Genomic DNA, 22,579 nt, shown 5'->3' with positions numbered 1-22,579 from the left:
GTTTTTTATCTAGTTAGTTCGTTTAATCTTATTTTATTTTTATTTATTTATTTGTACATTTTTTTCCCTAAACTTTTCCACCAACCACCTTGGATCCCAGTTTTAAATTCCTTCCTTGCATCACATTTAGAATTTCCTCCATTTTTTAAATTATTATTATTCTTTTAAAAAAAAAAATCATTTCATTAAAAAGATTAGCGACACTATCACAATTTGGGTGAATCGCTGAATCATTCATTCAAATAATTCTTTAACCATCTTTTTTTCCACTCACCATCAGCAACAAAGCAGATTTAATGTTTCATTTATTTGTATTAGATGCTGTTAATGTTTTTTTTTTTTTCTAATTGTGTTGTGTTGTGCTATCTGTGTATGGTAATCATAAATATTGCAATAGGTTCATTTAAAAGATTTATTCAAGAATGCAACACCACTAAAATATCATCAAGGCTAATACGTATTCTAATATTTGCTGAGCTAAATAGTGACAATATGCCTGTAAAGGTGGACCATAGACTGGAGGTGGACAGAAGAAAAAAAAAATCATAGAAAGTTCGTTCAACAAATCATCACACTGCATCAAAACATCTGCATAGACATTCCAAGCCACTAGGTGGCAATACATGTCTGAACTCTACCGCAAAGCCAAAGAAACAGAAGAAGAGAGGCGCTTTTGCGCGGAAACACGGAGCAGCAACATTTTCAATATTTAGAAATTCATAACGTTAGTCGTTTTTAAAACAACAACAAAGTAGAGAACGCTTTGTTTAGAGTATTTTATTTATATTTTCTCCACACACTCCAGAATGTTGTGCTAGTTGCTTTTATTATGCTGCGTATGTCCTAGGTAGTGTGTTTAGGGCCTCCACGAGGTCGGAACCGCTCAATTTGATTGTCAAGTTTTGGGAATTTAAGTCCAGAATGTCCGGCTTTAACTTCGGCACTAGTACCCTCGGGTCCAGCACCACCGGCGGGGGCTTCTCATTTGGAGCTGCGACCAGGTATGATCATGTCAGCTTTCAACATTGTGCTCAGTTTAAATTAGTTATGCTCAACTAACTAAGTTATGTGTACATATAATAACTCGAATTGGCTGGTCAATTACAATTTACTGAATACAATTCAAGCTCACAACTAAGAATTGGTTTCACTGGTGTACAAAAAAGTGTATTTCCTAAATTATCCCCCTAAATGTAATCTTTAGTTCTGTAATCAAATTCTGTAATTGTCAACCTCTATAGTAAAACAATCTATATATAGCATATAATGTCAACTTGAGTTATTTAGTCTGTCTCCTTTTGTGTTCATCAACAATTTAGAATAATATATAGACTCTCTCTCTCTCTCTCGGGTATATTTTTAATATAGTTAGATAATATTTGTAATACAAATATTTGAAATGTCTGATGTATCCTTTTCCAGCACACCTGCTGCAGGCACGGGTGGATTCACACTCGGAGGTTTTGGCACGCCGTCCTCCGCACCGGCCGCAACTAGTACAACCTCAACACTGGGATTTGGGTCCAGTGTATTTGCACAGAAACCAACTACTGGATTCTCATTTAACACACCTGCCTCAGGTTCCTGGCTGCTCTTATGACATAAACACTGATTTACTTGACATTGTTCTAATTTGGTAGCTTAATTATAAGTACCATTATCATGGTTAATTCTTTGTCGTTTTAACACTTTTAGGGGCTGCTCCTTCGTCTACCGGTCTTACTTTAGGTAAGCAGTTCTTCAAGAACAGAACTAGAAAAGATTTAATCATTTATATATCACTTTATTCCAGTGGATCTCAAACTTTTTGACTTCAATGCTGCCCCCCCCAATTGTCAACAGCAATATTATTTTTTTTATAAAATTTAATCATTAATATTTCAAACAAAACAAAAAACATTTATTCACTATTTCTAAAAGCATGTTTTATTAGATTAGTAGTTTTAACCCTATGATAAACCTTTTTTATTCAGTTAACTCTTTTGAAGAAAGTTTTGACATTTAAACCAAATAGTTTGTTTTTAGCAAAAATTGAATTTTCTCACCATGAAAGAAGCTGGCATGACGTTAAAAAACAAACAAACTCACTATTTCTACCTGATAAAATTTTGTAGAGCTTCGCATACCTTGTAGATAGTTTTGTTATAGGAAGTGAGACTGGAATTGCTGATGACTCATTGATGCAGTTTAGAATCGATTATTTTTTTCTGTGAGACAATAACTTTATTTGTCATGTACTGAAAGGGGAATTCTGTTCACTAAAACATCTCCCTTTGTAGTGGACTTTGAGCTTTGGAACCTTGCAGATCTTTTTATGCTCAAACAGCAACGTTACACACTAACTAAAGTTGAAAAAGTCAAAAAGCATAATAGGACGCCTTCAATATTCAAAAATGCATAATGGGGCACTTTAAAAATAGAAAAAAATAGGAAAAAAATGTAGTTGTATTAACTTATTTTATTTCTACTTTTGTCAGATTTTAAATCTTAAAGCCCATTTGCTGATGCCCCCTGTTTGAGAACCACCAGTTTAGTGTGTCAGTCGTGCTTTACTCATCTCCACTTTGTATTTGCCTGTCCTTAGGGAGTCTTACCACCTCGACTGCTGGATCCACTGGGTTCAGCCTGGGGTTTGGAAAGCCAGCGGCCTCTGCTGCACCCTTCTCACTGACCACCACCACCTCTGCACCTCCAGGCACAGGCCTGACTCTGGGCTCCGTCCTCACCTCCACAGCGCCTCAGACCAGCTCCACTGGCTTCTCCCTTAACTTGGGAGGAGGAACCACCACTTCATCTGCACCTGCCCCGGGTTTTTCCTTTAGTTCCAGTCTCTTTTCCAACCCTACCTTGACAGGTCAGTCTTTTTTCGCTCTGTGATCATGTTGCATTCAGTTTAAACTAGTATTTTTGCTCTTTTACTTATTCATTGTGTGTTTCAGGGTTGGGACAGTCTACATTAGGTGGAGGTCTGAGTCTGGGTGGTTTAGTCTCCTCTGCCACAGCCACCTCTGTCCCAGCACCCAGTCTCGGCCTGGGTGGAGTGGACTTCAGCACTTCCTCTGAAAAGAATACTGACAAGTTATCCAGCACCAGACCGGAGTAAGAACCACACCACCACAATAACCTTTTGACCCATCATAGGTTATTATATTATTGTCCATACCCTGGTTTATGTTTATGTCAACAGGGACAGTAAAGCCCTCAAAGAGGAAAACCTCCCTGGTCCGATCTGTCAAGATGTGGATAACTTTCAGTGAGTTCACCACTTTTGGGCTGATTGCAAGTTGATTTGGTGCTTATTATTAACTCATATTTTATGAAATATTTGTGTGTTTATTTTAAATTTATCCATGCACAATCATTTTTTTTTAATTCATATGCCCCCTAGTCTTAAATCAAAATGACTCCTTCCTACCTGGTGACTTCTCTTCTCTGGTGACGTTTTTGACATTAGTTAACCTAGTATTAGTTTTTGCTGAAGGTGAAATTTCACTGATATTTAAAATGAACTCATGGAATAAGACTTTGATCATATCGCCCAACAATAATAGTGTTAAATAATTGTCATTTCAATATTGGCCAAAAATAATCGTCATTATCATTTGTCATAATCGAGCAGCCCTAACTGATTATATTTAATTTATGCAGTGAAGACTATGTAGTGTAATTTCCATTTGATTATTCATTTGGGGTCTCCTTTGTATTTATCTCTGCTTGTAATTTGTTTATTATTTTCTATGCTGATTGACTCCCCAACAAAAACAATTCAAATCAATCTAGAATGATTAATTATTTTCAAAGAGAACAGTTCATTTGGTGAACCCGTTTTCATATCACAATATATCACAGAAAAACAAAATATCGCAATGTTAGTTTTTTCCAATAATGTGCAGCCCTAATCCCAACTTCTGTTTAATGCAAACTTTAATATCTGATGTTTCTCAGGAAATTTGTCAAGGAACAGAAGCAAGTCCAGGAAGAGATCAGCAGAATGTCCTCTAAAGCCATTCTCAAAGTTCAGGAGGACATCAAGACGCTCAGACAGCTCCTCTCTGTCTGTGCCAGCGGGCTGCAGAGAAATTCGTTGTCCATAGACAAACTGAAGTTGGAAACTTCTCAGGTTAGACAAATATCCTTTAGACCATTGTAAACAGTTTCGCTAAGCATTGTTCAATCTTGTAATCCATCTTTTTCTTCATCCAGGAATTGAAGAATGCTGATATCGCACTTCGCACCCAGAAGACCCCTCCTGGACTCCAACATGAAAACACAGCACCGTCTGAGTGAGTGAATTAGTGTGCTTCTACTACTGAAGACCATTGATTGCAGTAAAAGTAGCTTACTATTAACTGTCCACCAATGTGCTGTCCATCTCTCCCTCCAGTTATTTCCGGTCTCTGGTGGAGCAGTTTGAGGTCCAGTTACAGCAGTACCGTCAGCAGATCGAAGAACTCGAGAATCATCTGACCACCCAGAGCAGTGGCTCCCACATCACACCACAAGGTCTTAATCTGCACTATGCTATCTCTCAACTAAATAAAACACTGCCCTGATTCACATGATAGAAACGTAGATCTTGTATCCTAGTGACTTTGTGATGTCATCTATCATGTAGATTTGTCCTTGGCCATGCAGAGACTCTACCAGACGTTTGTTGCACTTGCTGCACAGTTGCATGCAGTTCATGAGAATGTTAAGGTACGTTTCTTATATGGGACAATTTCATATTTAATATATATATTTAGTTTAAATATACACGCACACACAGTACTGTTCAAAAGTTTGAGGTCACTAAGATTTGTTTAATGTTTTTGAAAGTCTGTTCACCAAGGCTGCATTTGTTGATTAAAGTGTAAATTGCAGGTTAGAATTTTCACAAAGTTAATGTACCGTGTTTACTAAACATAAAGATAAGAACCGCCCACAATTGTTTTTTATACCAAAAATGCTGCAAATAATATGAAAAGTTGGTACGTTTTATTGTGGTTTTAAGTACGCCCCCTCCTTCCACTAGGCTGGGCGTGACGTCATAAAAGGGACTCCAAGCTTTTACTGTCTATGCCTGGTCTATGCTCCAAGCCTAGAGTTACCGTTTGTCGGATCGGCAAGTAGGCTAGCAGTTATATTGGAGATCTAGCTAGCAAAAATGGTTAACTATTGTGTTTGTGCGGGATGAACGAATACATCAAAAACGGGGGAGAGGCTCCATGATTTACCTTGAGGACAAACGACTGATTCGTGCCTGTGTTAGCATACAAGGCACGGAATGTAGAGGTAGATCTCGGGTATGCAAGCACGACCCTACCCGAGCACGTTGTGTCTGAGCCCTGCCCGGCCCGACGCATTAACAAATTATGAGCCCGAGCACAATTTAAACCCGACCATTTTTTAATACGTGGGTCATTATTATGACTGACGTCCTCAACTACTTTCTATGTTACTTTCTCCTGCCTGCAAAAATACTTTTTTTCTATACCTCCAGAAACTTTCAAGTTAGCCTACGTGTCGCCACCATACACATCAGCATAAATGCTCCTGATAAATGATTTATTAAAGCATTAACACACAAACCACACTGTTATTACACAAAAACAACCAGGCTAACTTACGGTCATGGATGGTTTGGCATGACTGTGTGCAAAGTGGACTCTCATAATAATTCCTAAAAAGCTAAAAAAAAATCAGTTTATCGCAGTCTCACACATCTCTGTTATCATCAATTAATCTTTCAGAATATTTACACTTTGTTTGTTAGAATTTGAGGATTTGCCAGCATACAGAATTCATCACTGAACAAAAAGTCAACAAAATGTTTTGAGCATTGAGGAAAGTCTATCGTAATTGCTTCACTTTAACAATCATTTAAAAACTATGTTCAGATTCCTAAATCAAAATGAATTGATTCCAGTTGAAACAAAAGGTTTGCATGTAAACATAGTTAGTGATAAAAAAATTTGAGGTGTCTTTGGTGAATAGGGAGTACATAACTTATTTGAAATATAAATATTTTATATCATACATTTTTACTGTCATTTTTGATCATTTTAATGCTAAAAAGGTATTCTTCTTTTCAAAAACATCTTTGACTCCAAACTTTTGAATGGTAGTGTCTATGTTCTTTAGAATAAAATGCACGGATAAATCAAGGACTGTAATTTATCAATACATATAGATTTCATGATGCAATTAACGCAGAATTATTGTGTTAAAAGTCTTTTCTCTTGTTCTCTGTAGACTCTCAAACATCAGTACCTGGGCTATAGACGAGCCTTCCTCGATGACTCCTCTGACGTGTTCGAGTCGAAGCGTGTTGCCGGCAAGAAATGGCAGAGCTCTCCGCACGTCACCACAGGCCCCGCCCCCTTCGGCAGCGTTCCCAACGCAGCAGCCGTTGCCATGGCTGCCACTCTCACTCAGCAGCAGCAGCCGGCTCAAGGTCTGACCGCCTTCAAGTTCTAGACATCTTGACCTCTAGACTGATAGAATGACAAGGGAAGGGATGAATAGAAAGATGAGGGAGGGGGGAAATGTCGGAGGAAGGCAGAGCAGACAAAAGAATTCAAGAATAAACCGTAAATTCAGTCAGTGCCATGTCTGTTTTTATTTTATATATTTTTAAACGGTCTCTCTTGGAGATATGGAGCAACAGGGTTCTTTTAACATACGTCATGTGACTCTACGTGTGCCAACTAGTGTTGTGAGAATTTAGATGCTGACTGTCTTGCCCACTGTTTTCTTTTAATCTCTTTTCCTCTTATCAAGAAAAAACTAAATGTAAACCAGTAGCATCAAATGCTATTAAGTTGTAACGATGGTTAAATGGGCACATTCCAAATCAAGCAAATCAAGGTTTAGAAGGTTTGCCATCTTTAGGTGGTATGTTTGTGTTTTGGAGGGACGAGTGGCACAGAAAGTCATCGGATTTGCTATCTAATATTCCAACAGCACTAATGTAGCCCCACTACACAAAGTAGCCAAACTCTTTGTAGAGTAGACTCACACCCGCTACACACGGATTGAAACGCTTTTATAATAATAATCAACTAAACCTATATTCCATTGATATTTTGAAGTGCCGACATACACTTTTCTGCCAACACAACAGCTGTGGCTGACGCTTTCTAAGCAATATGTTGTTTGTAGATGGCGATATACAGGTGTAATTCTGTTAAAAATGAACATGCTATGCAGGAAAGAGATAGTCGTACCTCAGGACAGGAACACATTTAGTTCTTTCCATATTCTCATTTGGTGGCATTCTACCGCTAACATACATTTTGTTAGCTGCATACAAAACTCTTCTTGAATAATGTTCATAATTAATAGTTTTAAAGGAAAGCTTTTTGCACGAGCTTCCACATCTCATCTGCGATCGATAAGTTTAAATACAGAAAACGTGCATCTTGATCTGTCAGACCAGACATAAGGTTCTTGTTTGGTTTAGTGATGATGTCAGGCTGTTTTATTCCCAAATATATACATTCGCTTTCTTTTTGTGGTTGTGGTGATTTTAATTAACTGGATTTCAGTGTGGTTTGCTTTGCATATGCATGTGTAGATATGTATGAAGGGAGTGTGTAAGCTACTGACTCGGAGGTGCATTAATGTCATTTACTGTATTTCATTCGACAGCTCAGTGAATGACACAATTTGTGTTCGTATTTTATTCTTGATTGAAGTTTCCTTTGCTTTGGTGACACCCTCCACCCGCCTGTAACCATGGTTGCATTTGTGGTTCCCATGGAGACTTGCTGGCAATAATAGCAGGCTGGAGGTGTAAGAGAATAGTGTTGGATGTCACAGATCTGGGTTCTCTCAGTCTATAGAGAAGAATCAAGTTACAGACATTTTTGATTTGTGATATTACTAGAAATAAGGCGATTAAAAGGGCTTTATCAGTGTGATACATTAACTAAAATTATTTGACTGAAAACTTGACTGTTCCTCATTCACATTTTGTCAGTTTCCCAATATATCTATTTTTTTTTTTTTTTTACAGTTATACAAATGTTTTGTTTCTTACAAGACGTTACCTTTGTGCCTAAGGATCTAGGCTGTTGTGGGTGATTTTGCATATTATATTAACTGTAAATATGTAGTGTGCTAAACCAATGGCATGGCTTATTTAGTTGCACAGTGTATATATACACACAGCACCAGTTGTGAGATAATTATTAGCATTTCCTTATAGAATCAGCCCAATCATAAATGGCTATAATAATAAGACAATGCAGTAAAGTCTGATAAAGATGAAAATCATACACAAACACTAGTTGTTTTTCAAACTGTAAAGAGTGATCAGTTGACTTGACTTAAAAAAGCAAGGAAACTAGTTACCTTAAAATCAAGTAAATAATCAACTTCATGAGTGATTAAGCAAACTAGCCTACGTTACAGTATGTGAACTTGACAATGTTTTCAATTACGCATGAGATTTGTTTGCAAAAACAGTTTTCCTCACTTAGTTAAGTCAACTGATCACTTTACAGTGCATGGTCTCACTTTATTTAAGGGCTACAACGTTCAAGCCTTCAGTTTGAGTGAACTTGCTGCTTTATGGGACTGTTGAGGGTCCACAGTGAAGGATTGTGCCAAACTTCAGTATTCAGAACTGCCGTTTTTGTGATTCTTAGCCTTTTGGTAGCTCAAAGCTGCTATTTCATGCAATCCATCTTTCTCTACCATGGCTGTCATAACTTGAAGGTCTGAGTAATAGTAGAGGGCGCAATGCCTATACTAACACCGTTTCGAATAACTTTTCTTACTAAAGCAACACACTTTCTGCTTTGTGGGAAAGATGTGAGAATCAGATCAGATAGTCCGCCTATATGTCATCTACAGGCTATTGTGAATCTTACAGACTTTCTTTTGCTTTTAGTCGCCAATCTACTATACAAACAAATGATCTTAATGCATGCCATGGTTTTAAAAAACGCTTTTAGGAAGTTGTGGCTTTTGTGTGTTGGTACTTTATCAAAGCTCTTAAACAGGATGTCTGTTTATAGACATGTCTGAATCTCGGTATACGTTTCCATTCCTTGGAACAAATATGGGGCTTATTATTTTGGTTGTTTACAAATAGTATCATAGTGAATGAATTCTATAATCTAATTTATAATTTTTCCTTTATTTTTTTTGTTTTGATTATGCTTGTTGTTGCATATAAATTTGTGTGCCTTTTGGATACAGCATTTAGTCCTAACCATTGTTTGAAATGCATTTTTGGCACAGCATTTTTGGCTTTAATCGTTTTGAACAGTGTTAATGCCATAGCTACTACTAGGAATCAGTTTGTCCTCAATTGTTTGTCATGTTTAATGTAATTTGAATTGACAATAAATCAGTTTTTTTATAAATAAAAAGCCCTTGTCTGTTTCTTTTTGACTGATAAATCATTGATATTTGTCAATGAATTGGATAAAAAGACTGCATTTGAGATGCTGATTTATCACATCTCTTAATTAAATATTGAATCAAATTTAAACCAGCTAAAAGGAAACGAGACAGGAGCACATTTTATGCATTAAGTAGCAGCAGGTTCAGCAGATGTAGTTTAGGAGTAATTTAGTGATTTAGTTAATCCATCAAAATAACACAAGTGTTGCTCCAAGGTAAGTAAAAACAAAACTAGAAGCGAATTAGTGCGTAAATTGAAAAAAAGATTTAAATTGCGACCTGTAGCGCCTGTTTTTTTTATATTGTACTTTGCGTTTGCTCCATCATAATGTGCAGTAATTCAGATGATGCTTTTGTGTAGCTCCTAATTGTTAATTAAAAACCACACTGTGCCACTTCCTTTCAATAAGGACTGTGTCCAAAAGATGCTTTCAAAGCATGTGCTTCTCTCACTAGGCTGTGATTACAATTTTTTTGCTCATTGATAATATTGATCTGATATATGAGGGTGCATGAGAGTAAGTTTCTCTGCTCTCTTTCTTTGTCCCAGGACCTCAGGCGCCCTTGGGGGCCAGTTTTGGTACTCCATTTTCCTCGGGTATTGGCACTAGCATGGGCTCATCAAGCCTCGGAGGTACTTCCTGTAATATACCTCTCCTCTCCCTTTCTATCTCTACACTCTTCAAGTCTTTCACTCTCATTCAGTCTTAAAGGGATAATTCACCTCAAAATGAAAATCCTTATTTATTCACCCTCATACTACACTGAATACAAATGTTTAAAAAAAAAAATAGATATTTTGTGAAATCTTCATAAAATGACAGTTCATCATATTGAGCATTACTCCAAAATAATACAAAATACCAAACATAAATGTGGTCCATGCACTGTGTTTAAGGTCCTTGCACTCAGTCCAAAATGCATTTTTTCGTATTCATCATTCGGTGGCTCATAATTGACTAAATGCCTTTCAAAATGCTTGCTATGGATACGAAAAATGCGTCCAAATTTTTTTATGATGGACAAAATTTCGGAAGCAATGTGTAAACCTGACTGACACAACGTGAGGTGTTAATTTTTTTTTTAAAGTGCAAAAAACTTTTTCTGACTCGGTTTGCAAGGACCTTAAGTCTACTGAAGTTGTACAAGAACTTTGTGTAATCTCAAGAATTGCTGACTGGGTCATTATTGAGGCAATGCATGAGTCTGAATTATGAACAAATCAGTCTTTAGAGCTAGTTCTTTTAATGAGAGATGGTGTGTCCAGTTCACAAATTGTAGTAAACTATAAAATCACTTAAGGGAAAGATTGTTAAATTTTAGTCTTTTTCAAAACAACTTCTGAAATTGTTGATTATTATAGTGCATAAGTCATTTAGACAATTCTTGAGATGCAAGCATGATATCTATAGTGTTTTAGTGCAAAAACGGGTTTTCATTTACTTTGAATAATAAAACAATGTTACCAAGTGGATAATTCCTTCAAGGATGTGGAACAAATTGGGACTCTAAGATGATTAGGTTATATATAGAAACTTGTATTTTTCACATTTCCTCCACCATGTTTTTCCGTCATGATTTTTTATTTTTTTTTTCAAATATAACCCATCATTCATTCCTAGCCCCCATTCCCCTGCCCTATGACTGCGTGGTTATCTCTGGTGTATTTGTAGTCGTAACGCCTAAATGCCCCCCCCTGTGTCTCTCGGCAGCGTTTGGTAGCGGCCCTGGGTTTGGGGGCGCAACAGGAGGTTTGTCGTTCGGGTTTTCCTCTAGCAAGCCATCTGGAGGGAGCCTGAGCGCAGGTGTGTTTGTTAGCACCCTCCTCCCTCTTCTCCGCTTTCATCAACACTAACCATTACTAACAGCTGCCCCTTAAATCTAATCTCCCCTTTCCCCCAGAATGCATTAACATCATGCTGCTTAAGGGCAAGCACTGCATATCAGAGAAACTGAAATGTGAAATTTGCATGGTTCATTTAACTGCTGTAATGTGGCTTACTTAAATGCTTGTCGTTAGCAGTAAACGTTGATCATTTTCACCACTCTCATTTTAAACTCTATTTCTTTATCAGGGTTTGGAACATCTAACACCTCGGGCTTCAACTTCAGTAACCCAGGCATCAATGCGTCGGCTGGGTTAACCTTTGGCGTTTCCAACACACAAACTCCTGGATTTGGGACAGGTGGGCCACTGCTACAGCTTAAAAAACCACCAGCGGGAAACAAGAGGGGCAAGAGATAAAAGAGCAAGTTGTTGTGGGGTAAAGGGAATTGTCACGAGGTAAAGATGATGTGTCTCTCAGATCTTTATTTTTCTATATGCGTGTGCGCATACATGTTTTCTCTGTTGAATGCCATTAAAGGATTTGTTCAGCTCTCCCTTTTACTCTTGTGACTGTGCCGTGTTCTCGTTTACTGTTTTCCGATGAATTGCATAAGAGCTAACAGATGCACAAAACATCCGTGAAGGAATTTTGATGTAGATGCTCTTGGTATTGAAGATACTTTTGAACCAAGTTTACCTGTGTCCGTGGCTTTATTTTAAACCACATGCTGTGATTGTAAATGTCAGCCCATTCTATTAAGATGACCTATGTAATCGGTTTCCTGGTTATTTGTACCAAATAGATGTCAACCTGTATAAGAATGTTACGTTTGTATACCCCATTTTTGTTTTTGTCTTTGTTACCAAATAGTGAAACAAATTTCTATACTTAAGCAGACTTTGTGCAAACATGTATTTTTCGACAAGTTTGTGTTATTAAAAGAAGCTACAATTATATTGTTTTGAGTTTCTTTTTGTATGCATCAGAATTTTGTATCCAAGAATGTAAGCATATTATATATATATATATATATATATATAATTACACATTTTGTTTAAGATATATAAACAAAATGTGTATTTTGTACAAAATGTATTCTTATTCAATTTACTAATAATTAAGTACATGTATATTTGAAAAGACAATATTCCAGCTTCTGTTTTGACTGTCCTGGTTTAAACCTAGCTTAAATGCACACATACACGCAAAAACACCCTGTCCACGCCAGACTGGCGTGACATTTACAAAACATTACGTGTGATATAGAAATCTGAGGCTGAATCCGAAATCACCCCCATACCCTCAAATCGGGCGCTTTAGTAACGTTAACGTTAGTGGTGTCCGAAACCATAACGTTAGTTTAATCCCACATTGCACCACATTAAAGTGTGTACAGCTGATGTACACTCAACGGCTGTCCGAATTCGCTTACTCGTTGACTCCTTCAAGTGAACAATGTTAGTGGACTAACCTAGGGAATCGTGAATGAGGTTTGTAATCTAATTTTGGATTCAGATAATAAATAGTCGTGCGGATGTTGCTTGGTAAACTTCCCGGGCGTCGAGGTACGTAACCTAATTAATATTAATCAGCGAGCCATTTAATTCGCTAGGAGACTGGCACGCGCTTACCAACGTCTGCTTCTCATCCAATCAAATAGGTCTACTGGGTTAATTTCGTTCAACGTAATGAATATTCATAACTCAGTCGTTACCGTAGTACTGCAAATTAGAGGCTGTGCAAAGGCGGAGCCGAACCACCGAGGTTGGTTGGTGGGGCACGGACGGACGGACGGACGGACGGACGGACGGATAACATCCCTCCCTTTCCCGTCTTTTGTAGTCAAGGAAGAAGAAAGATGGCGCCTACACATGTACTGAGATGCTGCCAGAGGGGTCTGGCGTGGATACCGGTGATATTTATTGCCTTAGTTGTGTGCTGGTCGTATTACGCATACGTGGTGGAGCTGTGTATATGTAAGTGCGCTTTATTTTTCCCAACAGACGGGCACACGCCTACCGGAAGTCACTGAACTGAAACCTCAATGAATGTTTTGTTTACTGGCGTATTGACTTTAAACTGGAAGGAAAACAACAAGACCTATGGTTTTAATGTGTTTTTAGAGCATACTGTGCGGTGTAGCATTCGGTAGTGTTTGTGGACACTAAGATGACCAAGTTACCTTATTGTTTAATTTACAGTTAATTTTAATGTAAGTTAAATAGCCAAACGCCATTAGTACAGCATATTTTTTCCCCAGTGTTACAGTTGGAAAACCATAAATATTTATTCACGGGCCCCTGTTTATTCAGTGTCCAGAGCAGACACCAGATTGTTGAGTTTCATAGGTAATGAAATAGTAGCACAAATTCTATTTTCAATATGGACAAGCTACTTATTATAAGTTTAAGCAGACATTTTCAGAAGTCAATCTGAGTCAATCAGAGTCAATCCTCAAGTTCACATGGCCAAGTGAAGGATGTCACAAATCCATATCTCGACAATTTTCATAGAAGCAGAAGTTTGATTGAGAAGGCAGATGTAACATGACATGAGTCACAATTCTGCTAAACAGTCTCTTTCTGTCTGTTTTTATTTTCTCTGCAGTAACTATTCCCAGCACGGGCGAAAAATGTGAGTAAAACTTTTACTCGAGGAATAATGTACAATCATGATGTTTCATCCCTTTTAAAGGAGTAGTTCACTTTTAAAAAAAACTTTTGCTGATAATTTACTCACCCCCATGTCATCCAAGATGTCCATGTCATTCTTTCTTCAGTCGAAAAGAAATTAAGGTTTTTGATGAAAACATTCCAGCATTTTTCTCCATATAATGCACTTTATTGGTAACCAAACGGTTCATGGTCCAAAAGACAGTTTCAGTGCAAACTGCAAACTTTTCAAAGGGCTTTAAACGATTCCAGACGATGGGTCATATAAGCTAAACGATCGCTCGCTTAAAAAAAATGACAAAGTTTAAGCTTTATAAGCTGAAATGGTCGCCTTTCTCTGTTCTGTGATGAGCGTTCGTGACTCCTGTTCGAACTCGTTCATCAAAATGAACGAATATTTTTCTGAGTCAATTCGTTCATTTCGTTCGTTGAATGAACCAAATGACAAGAAAAAAGATTTGTTCATTTTGATAAACGAGTTTGAACAGGAGAGTCACGAACGCGCATCACAGAACAGAGCAAGGTGACCATTTGAGCTTATAAAACTTAAACTTTGTTATTTATTTATTAAATGAGCAATCGTTTCGCTCGATAAGACCCTTATTCATCGCCTGGAATCGTTTAAAGCCCTTTGAACAGTTTGCACTGAAACTGTCTTTTGGACCTTGAACCATTTGGTTGCAATTGAAGTCCATAATATGGAGAAAAATCCTGGAATGTTTTCATCAAAAACCTTAATTTCTTTTTGACTGAAGAAAGAAAGACATGGACATCTTGAATGACATGGGGGTGAGTAAATCAGAATGTATTAAAAAGAGCCTGGTAAAAATCTTCTTAAATTCACACACCAATAAACTATTTATACTATTTACTATCTATGTATGTATGTTTATAAAAGTACAAAGCCCAGTTGTCAGGCTATTATGGCTTCATTTAGTCCATGCTTGTGCTGACTGCGGGCCCTTCAGCAAAGTCAGACTGCATTAGTAATCACAAACGCCTTTAAAGTGACTGATTTATACTCCGACTGTTTCTGGCAGGCTTTTCTGCAGGCTCATGCAGTCTTCTTAATAACTGTATACTGTTTGTTCCTTTCAGTAATCTACCTGGTTGTGTTTCACCTGTCATTCGTCATGTTTGTGTGGTCGTACTGGAAAACCATCTTTACAAGACCAGCAAACCCTTCCAAAGAGGTACAAACAGTTGTGTATTTGTTTTGAACCATCAGTCCATGGTAATGTGCCACATGTTAACATCATGTTAATGTTAGTTCAGGGATTATAAATAAATGCACAAAATATCTATTTGTTTCTATGGAGTGTGCTTTTTAAGTATCATTTTTTACACAGTTGTTGTTCAAAATGGAATATGCTGCTGATATATCACACAATGAGCTGATTGTATTGTATTGTGTCTTAGTTCTGTCTACCTAAATCTGAGAAGGAACAGTATGAGAAGGAACAGCGTCCAGAAACTCAACAGGAGATACTGAAGAGAGTGGCCACTAGCCTGCCCCTCTACACCCGCACCGGGGCAGGAGGTTAGTGGATAGCAGACTGACTTTACACCCTCAAACACATGACCCACTACTTCAAGGGCATGAGTACTAGATTTTGTCAAACACAGGCTTAGCCTCTTAGTCTTTTTTTTTTTTTTTTTGAGTGAAACTTTAATTATGTAATTGTCAACAATGGTTAATTTTAAACTATCTGCACAAACAGCATGTGTAAGTTTTTAGTTTAGCTGCCAATCAATTTTATATAGCCATTGCCATTCAGGATTACCACCCTAGTTAAGTGTAAATAATCTGTATTTAATTCTGGAACTCTTTAAAGTTTTACCAGGAATTTATTTTCTTTAATTACTGTCAAATTTCAAATTGAATTGTCTGGTTTTACTTTATTGTAAACTTGTCTTTCTGTCCGTCTGTCTATCTGTCCGTTCTCATAACTGATTATTCTCGCAGTTAATTTCTGTAGAAATACAATAAGAAACTGAAAAAAAATACCACAAAACCCCAAAATTCCATAATTATCATACTTTTTATATAATGTAATTTTAATATTATATAATTTTTTATTATGTTTAAATTATTTGGGCTATTATCATTTTATTTCAGTACTGTACAGCCATAATAGATTGTTATGAGAAGTTCTTCAGAAAAAATCTTGAAGCTTCACACACTGCTGATTCATGCTGATGTCAATACAGTTAATAAAGTGGCAATCTTCTAATTTTTCACTACATTTTATCATATTTGTGCCGGGTTGTTTGTTGGTTGTTGGTGACTCTGAGTCTATCTTTTAATATTTGTCTATTTATTGTTTATTACCATATAATCTATTCATTATTGTTATTTTACATATTCATTATTATTAATAATTAATTTTTATTTTTGTTATTTTGCCATAAAAAACTGAAACTGGTATGATTTTTTTTTTTTCCTCCTCTTCTTGTAGCTATCCGGTACTGTGACCGCTGCCAGGTCATCAAGCCAGACAGATGTCATCATTGTTCTGCATGTGACATGTGAGTTACTGTAGTCCCTCATGGTCAGTTGAGGGCATTTCGTTTCATTAGTTTCAATTTGTGTCGTTTTAGCGACTTCTTTCTTCTAAATGCTTTTTCTTGTTTCTGAAAGGTGTGTACTAAAGATGGATCATCACTGTCCATGGTGAGTGAGATGCAAGTTGCTGACACTAAAATTTTATATAATAGCTAACATGTCTCTTTCCCTCCATTATCCACAGGGTAAATAACTGTGTGGGTTTCTCCAACTACAAGTTCTTCATCCTGTTCCTGACCTATTCGCTTGTTTACTGCTTATTCATCGCAGCCTCTGTCCTCCAATACTTCATAAAATTCTGGACAGTGAGTAGATCCCTCACCTTTCATCATACTCATTCATGTACCTTTCTTCCTTGTACGTAAATGTCTTGATTGTCATATGTGGGTCATCATGTGTGGATAGATATGTGATCTCGGCGGTTTCCTCCATGTGCTTTGTTTCCCATCTACCAACCTTCTCCACTCTGTCACCCTCATACAACTGTTGTGCTGTCCTTTCCATTTCATCTGCTTGTTTTACTTGCTAATATTTAAAAGAAATTAATACTTATCTTAAGCAAAGATGCTTTAAATTGATCAAAAGTGACATTAAAGACATTTAAAATGTCACAAAAGATTTCTATTTGAAATAAATGTTGGTCTTTTGGACTATCTGTTCATCAAAATCCTAAAAATAATTGATCACTGTTTCCACAGAAATATTAAGCAGCAGTTTTCAACATTTTATAAATAAGAAATGTTTCTTGAGCAGCAAATCAGCATATTAGAATGATTTCTGAAGGATCATGTGACACTGAAGACAGGAGTAATGATGCTGAAAATTCAGTTATTCGATCTTGTAATAAAATTTCACAATATTTCTGTATTTAAGTAAATGCAGCCTTGTTGAGAAAAATTTATAAACATTAAAAAAAATCATACTAATGTCAAACTTTTGAACAGTAGTCCATATGTTTGGACAAGCACTTGTTCGCTGCTTTAAACCCTTCTTCTCGTCAGCTTTTGCTCTCCTGCTGTGTTCTTCCTGTGTCTAACAGTCTGTCTCTGTTTGCAATAAGCTTTGCCGGAGGAAATCGGCAGAGAATTGTCCAAAGGTAATCCCTCACAGTGTTTAGTAAACGTGTCATTGAGTTACGTTGACTGTTTTTTTTGTCGTTTTATCCCTGTGACCCTAACGTGCCCGTCAGGTTGTGTCGGAGTGACATGTTGCCCATGTCTTGCTCATTGTTGATCTTTGTCTCACAGCTCTCCTTTCTCTCTTCCCCCCTCTCTCAGAATGACCTCCCAGATTCTCACGCCAAATTCCATGTCTTGTTTCTCTTTTTTGTGGCGGCCATGTTCTGCATCAGCATTCTTTCACTCTTCACTTACCACTTGTGGCTTGTGGGAAAAAACAGGTCCACCATAGGTAACACACCTGACCATACTCACTTCATGTACTGTGTAGATAGATTCACGTTTCTAACAAAGCTGTTATCCCTGTAGACGATTTGCTCACTGTAGTTACCATAGCAACAACAGCAGGTCTGCTGTGCACAAGCAAAACCTTGTTCAGATTTATTTCGGTGAAATGGTCCTTCAAATTTCCATGTTGACCAAATCAATCAAGCAGTCTTTGAAGCAATTTCCTGCTTGTTTTCCCATCAGCCCCTGTAATTTACAGCATAAATCCAGGTGGATGCTGCACACTGGTGGTGGTTGAGGAGATTCTCCTCTCTATGTAAAGCGCTTTGAGTGTCGAGAAAAGCGCTATATAAATGTAATTAATTATTATTAAATCCACTCAGTCAGCTTCAGTCACAAGATCTCAATGATTTCATGTTGTGGTTTTAATGCATTTACTCTGCGTTCAAAAGTTTGGAATCGGTAAGATATTTTTTTTTTAAAGGTTTTTCAAAGAAGTGTCATATGTTCACCAAGGCTGCATTTATTTGATCAAAAATACAGTAAGTAGTATCGTGAAATGTCATTACAATTTAATACAACTGTTTTCTAATTTAATATATTTTAAAATATGTATACAAAGCTGAATTTTCAGCATCATTCCTTCAGTTTTCAGTGTCACGTGATCTAATATGATGATTTGGTTCTTACTATCTTATCATTAGTGTTGAAAACAGTCATGCTGCCTTTTCGGTGAAAACTGTGATACATTTTATTCAGGATTCTTTGATGAATAGAAAGTTAAGGAAAAGCCTTTATTTGAAATTTAACATTTTACCATCACATTTGTTGCATCCTTGCTAAATAAAAGTAGTAATTTCTTCTTCTTTTTTTTTTTTTTTAATGATATTTTAAACCTTTTTTGGATGTTTCTTTATGTTCAGAAGCGTTCAGAGCCCCGGTCTTCAGAAGCGGCCCTGATAAAAGTGGATTTTCTCTTGGCTTCAGCAAGAACATTGCTCAGGTGTTTGGGGACCAGAAGAAGTACTGGCTACTTCCTGTCTTTACCAGGTGAATTTGAATATTAATGTTTTTTTGTGCTGCTTGCTAAGGCAATATTTTGGCTCATACATACTGTTCATGGTTTTGAAAAGCACCCTAAGTATTACATTTCTGTGCTTTCTGTTTTTCTTTTACACTTGGGTACAGTACAGTGCTACCACATAACAACACACTACTAACCACTCTCAATACATTAGTAACCACATAGCGTTGCCCTGGTAACCACTTACAACACCTTAGCGTCATACACTACTATTGAATAGATTGGGGTCAGTGATTTGTTTGTTTGTTTGTTGTTGTTTTTTCTTTTAAAAGTACATTTATTCACCAATGACATATTAAACTGATTTAAAGTGAGAGTAAAAACAATGACTAAAGAGAGTATGTTCCAAAAGATTTCTATTTCAAGTAAATGCTGTTCTTTTGAACTTTATTTTCATCAAAGAATCCTAAATAAAATATGATTCACTGTGTCCACAATATATTCAGCAGCACAGCTGTTTTGAACATTAATAATAAGAATTTTTTTCTTGAGCACCAAATCAGCATATTAGAATGATTTCTGAAGGATAATGTGACACTGAAGACTGGAGTAATGATGCTGAAAATAAATTACATTCAAATAGAACATTTTTATTTTAAATTGCCATAATATTTCACAATATTGCAATTTTTACTGTATTTTTTTTTTTATCAAAATGCAGCCTTGGTGAGCATAAGACTTCTTTCAAAAAACTTCTTACCAAAGTGTCCTTAAAATCTAGTTAAATATTGCAATTTTTGACCTTTAGAAATTAGATAAAGTATGTTTTTCTTCTTTTATAGTCAAGGAGACGGCCTTTCTTTTCCGACGCGGTTGGTCACTGTTGATCCAGAGCAGCCGACTGAATGTCCCCAGCCTGGCGTGTTGGATAAAGGGTGAGGTGCCGTTTCCTCTCTCACCATTGAGTGGCAGTGTTTGGGGAAAACCAACCAAAAAGAGATGAATACAATAGCGGTAACTCTGTGTGGTTCATTCCCACAGTACTGTAGAAGGACCTGCTGAGCAAACCAGCCCTCTCAGCGACTCCCAAAACCGTCTGTTAGGCAACGATTACCACGGTGAAGAAGATCACAAAGAGATAGATGTCTTAAAGTCTGGTACGTTTCTTTTCTTTCTTTTTTTTTCGTCTTTTTTTTTTTGCTCCATTCTAGCAGGCTGAAGTGGAAAAATTGTTGAGAATATTCTTCATCTTGCCTTTCAGATGAAAGTGAAGCCATCACTATCTCTATTGAGAGCGAGTCATAGCTAGGTAAGGTTGTTTCACAATACTACATTTTAAAAGTTTAGTGTCAAGACCCGTTTTAACTAAGATGTAGGTGTGAGTGCTAATATAGATATCTTTATAGTTATCATTCTTGGTGCAAACAGGCCTTTAGTAAAAATAAATAAATGTATACTTTTATTCAATGTGTATGCATCAAATTGATCAAAAGTAAATACTTATAATTGAATGTTATTTCCGTATCACAGTTTTCACAACAATTGATAATAATAAGAAATGTGACTTGATTTCTGAAGGATCATGTGACACTGAAGACTAAAGTAATGATACTTTGTCATCACAGGAATAAATTCAATTTGAAAATATATTACAATAGAAACCGATTGTAATAATATTTCACAATATTACGTTTTTTACTGTAATCAAATAAATGTAGCCTTGTTGAGCATAACTGATGTCATATCCTTTCTCTAGGACTGAAGCTGGTGAGGGGTGAGTCCTCAGCAGTTTCGTGCCTTTGACTCCCAGTACTGTTGAGGAGAATCACCGCCATCAAAGCTGATGCCTTAAACAGCGCTTTTTCTCGGAAAGCTCCTAAACACTTTCCATTTCCCATCGCTTACGGAGCATCCCAAATCTGTGCTGTAAATCATGTCTATAAAATGACTCCCATTCCCCGTTCAACTATAGTAGCTGCACTCTTTTAACAAAGATTTGCACGCATGTCTTTAAGCATCCATCGTTTTTTGCACAGGAAACCGTTTTGTTGCTCATAAGACATGCTTATTTCACTTGTGAGTTGATACAGATGAGACAGATTTTTGAAACTGTTCCCCAAGTGTTTACCAGGAAATGCACCACATCTGGTACCAACTGCTGTTTAAGTGAAGGGAAAGTGGAAAAACTTTTTTTCTTCTGGATCCATACCACAGGCCACAGAGTTAATGGATGCGATGGCTCATTCGCACTTTTCAATTCATTACTAAAGAGTTTTGTTGTTTTTGGAATATACTTTTTTTTTAAACTTCATTGACATTTGTCTATAAGATACGAACACACACATGTTCACAAAGTGCGACAGAGTGTGACCAGGCAGAGGACGCCTGCAAAAGACCCTTTTTGTGTATTCTTAAGCTGCTCCACTTGTATTGTGACTATTATTTTCTTTTGCCAGTCTTGAGATGATTCTGGTGTGAAATGCTGTGTACACGTCGGCCACTTTACGTATGCCAAATAAAGGGCTTATTACCAGAGCTCTGAACTCTACAGGAGTGTTTACAAAATGTCAGTAATACCTCTCTGCTCTTGCAGTGTAGCCAGTGTCACTTTTGGAAACCAAATGAAAATCGTTGTAGGTTCCTCCTGCAGTATCAGACCTGGCCAGCAGGCGGCATTTACACTGCTTTGATGTTGTGTTGTGCGGTCAATGGTCTTTGGTATTGGATCACCAGATTTTTGTTCTCAATCCTCGATTAAAGGGTTAGTTCACCCAAAAAAGACAATTCTGTCATTAATTATTCACCCTAATGTCGTTCCAAACCCGTTAGACCTTTGTTGATCACCGGAACGCAAATTAAAGGAGTAGTTCCCTTTTAAAAAAACTTTTGCTGATAAATTACTTTCATCCAAGATATCCATGTCATTCTTTCTTCAGTCGAAAAGAAATTAAGGTTTTTGATGAAAACATTCCAGGATTTTTCTCCATATAATGAACTTCAATGGGAACCAAACGGTTCAAGGTCCAAAAGACAGTTTCAGTGCAAACTGCAAACTTTTCAAAGGGCTTTTCCTGAGTCAACTCCTTCATTTCGTTCGTTGAATGAACCAAATGACACGGAAAAAAGATTTGTTCATTTTGATAAACGAGTTCAAACAGGAGAGTCACAAACGCACCCTACCAGAGCAAGGCGACCATTTAATTAATGACAGAAATAAAATTTTTGTGTGAACTAACCCTTTGAATTATGTTTTTACCTTTTTTCTTTTCTTATATTTTATACATAAGCTTTGTGAATAGCTCTTCTTCAGATTTAAAATGCAAATGTTTTTAGCCATTTTTGCAAAGCGGTAAAAGTGTAACATTCTTTTTCTTTATTTATATTTGTCGCAAGTTAGCATTTGTTAACTTTGGTCCAGCGTGGAATAATAATTGTGCCCCGTCAGCCGTGACTGTAGCGTGAGCTAACGTGAAACTGATGTTTGGAAATTCAGATGTTTTATGTATCGCAGTATTGCTTCATTTGTGTTCTGACGTATGTAAAGAAATGACAAATCAAGAGATTCATGCGAACATGCATTAGAGTGCCACTGTTCTGGAGTGTTTGTTGTTAATGAGGGCGAAGCAAGTAAATAAACCAGTAAAAAGGGATTTTATACGCCCACAGCATTTATGGAAAGATGTACT

General features: G+C 36.9%; 2 protein-coding genes across 5 annotated transcripts; both read left to right on the top strand.

Annotated features, from left to right (window-relative positions):
* Positions 1-628: 628 nt before the first annotated feature.
* On the top strand, positions 629-12,179 carry nup58 (nucleoporin 58). Of its 3 annotated transcripts, XM_039684789.2 has the most exons (14): positions 629-1,001; positions 1,423-1,580; positions 1,696-1,728; positions 2,585-2,854; positions 2,940-3,099; positions 3,188-3,253; positions 3,946-4,120; positions 4,204-4,283; positions 4,385-4,503; positions 4,616-4,698; positions 6,235-6,436; positions 9,947-10,030; positions 11,109-11,201; positions 11,472-12,179. In XM_039684789.2, exons 1-14 carry the CDS (start codon positions 922-924, stop codon positions 11,639-11,641), a joined length of 1,773 nt encoding a protein of 590 aa, XP_039540723.2. In that variant the 5' UTR covers positions 629-921; the 3' UTR covers positions 11,642-12,179. The 3 variants fall into 3 exon arrangements, with proteins under 3 accessions (XP_039540723.2, XP_039540725.2, XP_039540726.2); XM_039684791.2 differs by lacking the exon at positions 11,109-11,201; XM_039684792.2 differs by lacking the exons at positions 9,947-10,030; positions 11,109-11,201.
* A 783-nt stretch (positions 12,180-12,962) lies between these two features.
* zdhhc20b (zDHHC palmitoyltransferase 20b) lies at positions 12,963-21,428 on the top strand. Of its 2 annotated transcripts, XM_039684904.2 has the most exons (14): positions 12,967-13,201; positions 13,833-13,859; positions 14,996-15,090; positions 15,317-15,437; positions 16,357-16,426; positions 16,539-16,571; positions 16,648-16,768; positions 17,524-17,559; positions 17,741-17,873; positions 18,793-18,919; positions 19,736-19,828; positions 19,935-20,050; positions 20,155-20,202; positions 20,650-21,428. In XM_039684904.2, exons 1-13 carry the CDS (start codon positions 13,084-13,086, stop codon positions 20,196-20,198), a joined length of 1,134 nt encoding a protein of 377 aa, XP_039540838.1. In that variant the 5' UTR covers positions 12,967-13,083; the 3' UTR covers positions 20,199-20,202; positions 20,650-21,428. The 2 variants fall into 2 exon arrangements, with proteins under 2 accessions (XP_039540837.1, XP_039540838.1); XM_039684903.2 differs by lacking the exon at positions 17,524-17,559 and having other exon boundaries at positions 12,963-13,201.
* The last annotated feature ends 1,151 nt before the right edge of the window (positions 21,429-22,579 follow it).

Source organism: Pimephales promelas, chromosome 22, assembly GCF_988280905.1.
Source record: "Pimephales promelas chromosome 22, fPimPro1.hap1.1, whole genome shotgun sequence".
Classification (NCBI taxonomy): domain Eukaryota; kingdom Metazoa; phylum Chordata; class Actinopteri; order Cypriniformes; family Leuciscidae; genus Pimephales; species Pimephales promelas.
The sequence above is the reverse complement of the archived record's forward strand: the minus strand, read 5'-3'. Positions and strand labels throughout refer to the sequence as shown.

Bases quoted from the DNA above. Each gene is read 5' to 3' on its own strand.
- nup58 (XM_039684789.2), top strand. From the start codon at position 922: ATGTCCGGCTTTAACTTCGGCACTAGTACCCTCGGGTCCAGCACCACC. The intron at 1,002-1,422 runs GTATGATCATGT...ATCCTTTTCCAG, and splicing joins TCATTTGGAGCTGCGACCAG to CACACCTGCTGCAGGCACGG. The intron at 3,254-3,945 runs GTGAGTTCACCA...GATGTTTCTCAG, and splicing joins CAAGATGTGGATAACTTTCA to GAAATTTGTCAAGGAACAGA.
- zdhhc20b (XM_039684904.2), top strand. From the start codon at position 13,084: ATGGCGCCTACACATGTACTGAGATGCTGCCAGAGGGGTCTGGCGTGG. The intron at 13,202-13,832 runs GTAAGTGCGCTT...TTTTCTCTGCAG, and splicing joins CGTGGTGGAGCTGTGTATAT to TAACTATTCCCAGCACGGGC. The intron at 16,572-16,647 runs GTGAGTGAGATG...CATTATCCACAG, and splicing joins ATGGATCATCACTGTCCATG to GGTAAATAACTGTGTGGGTT.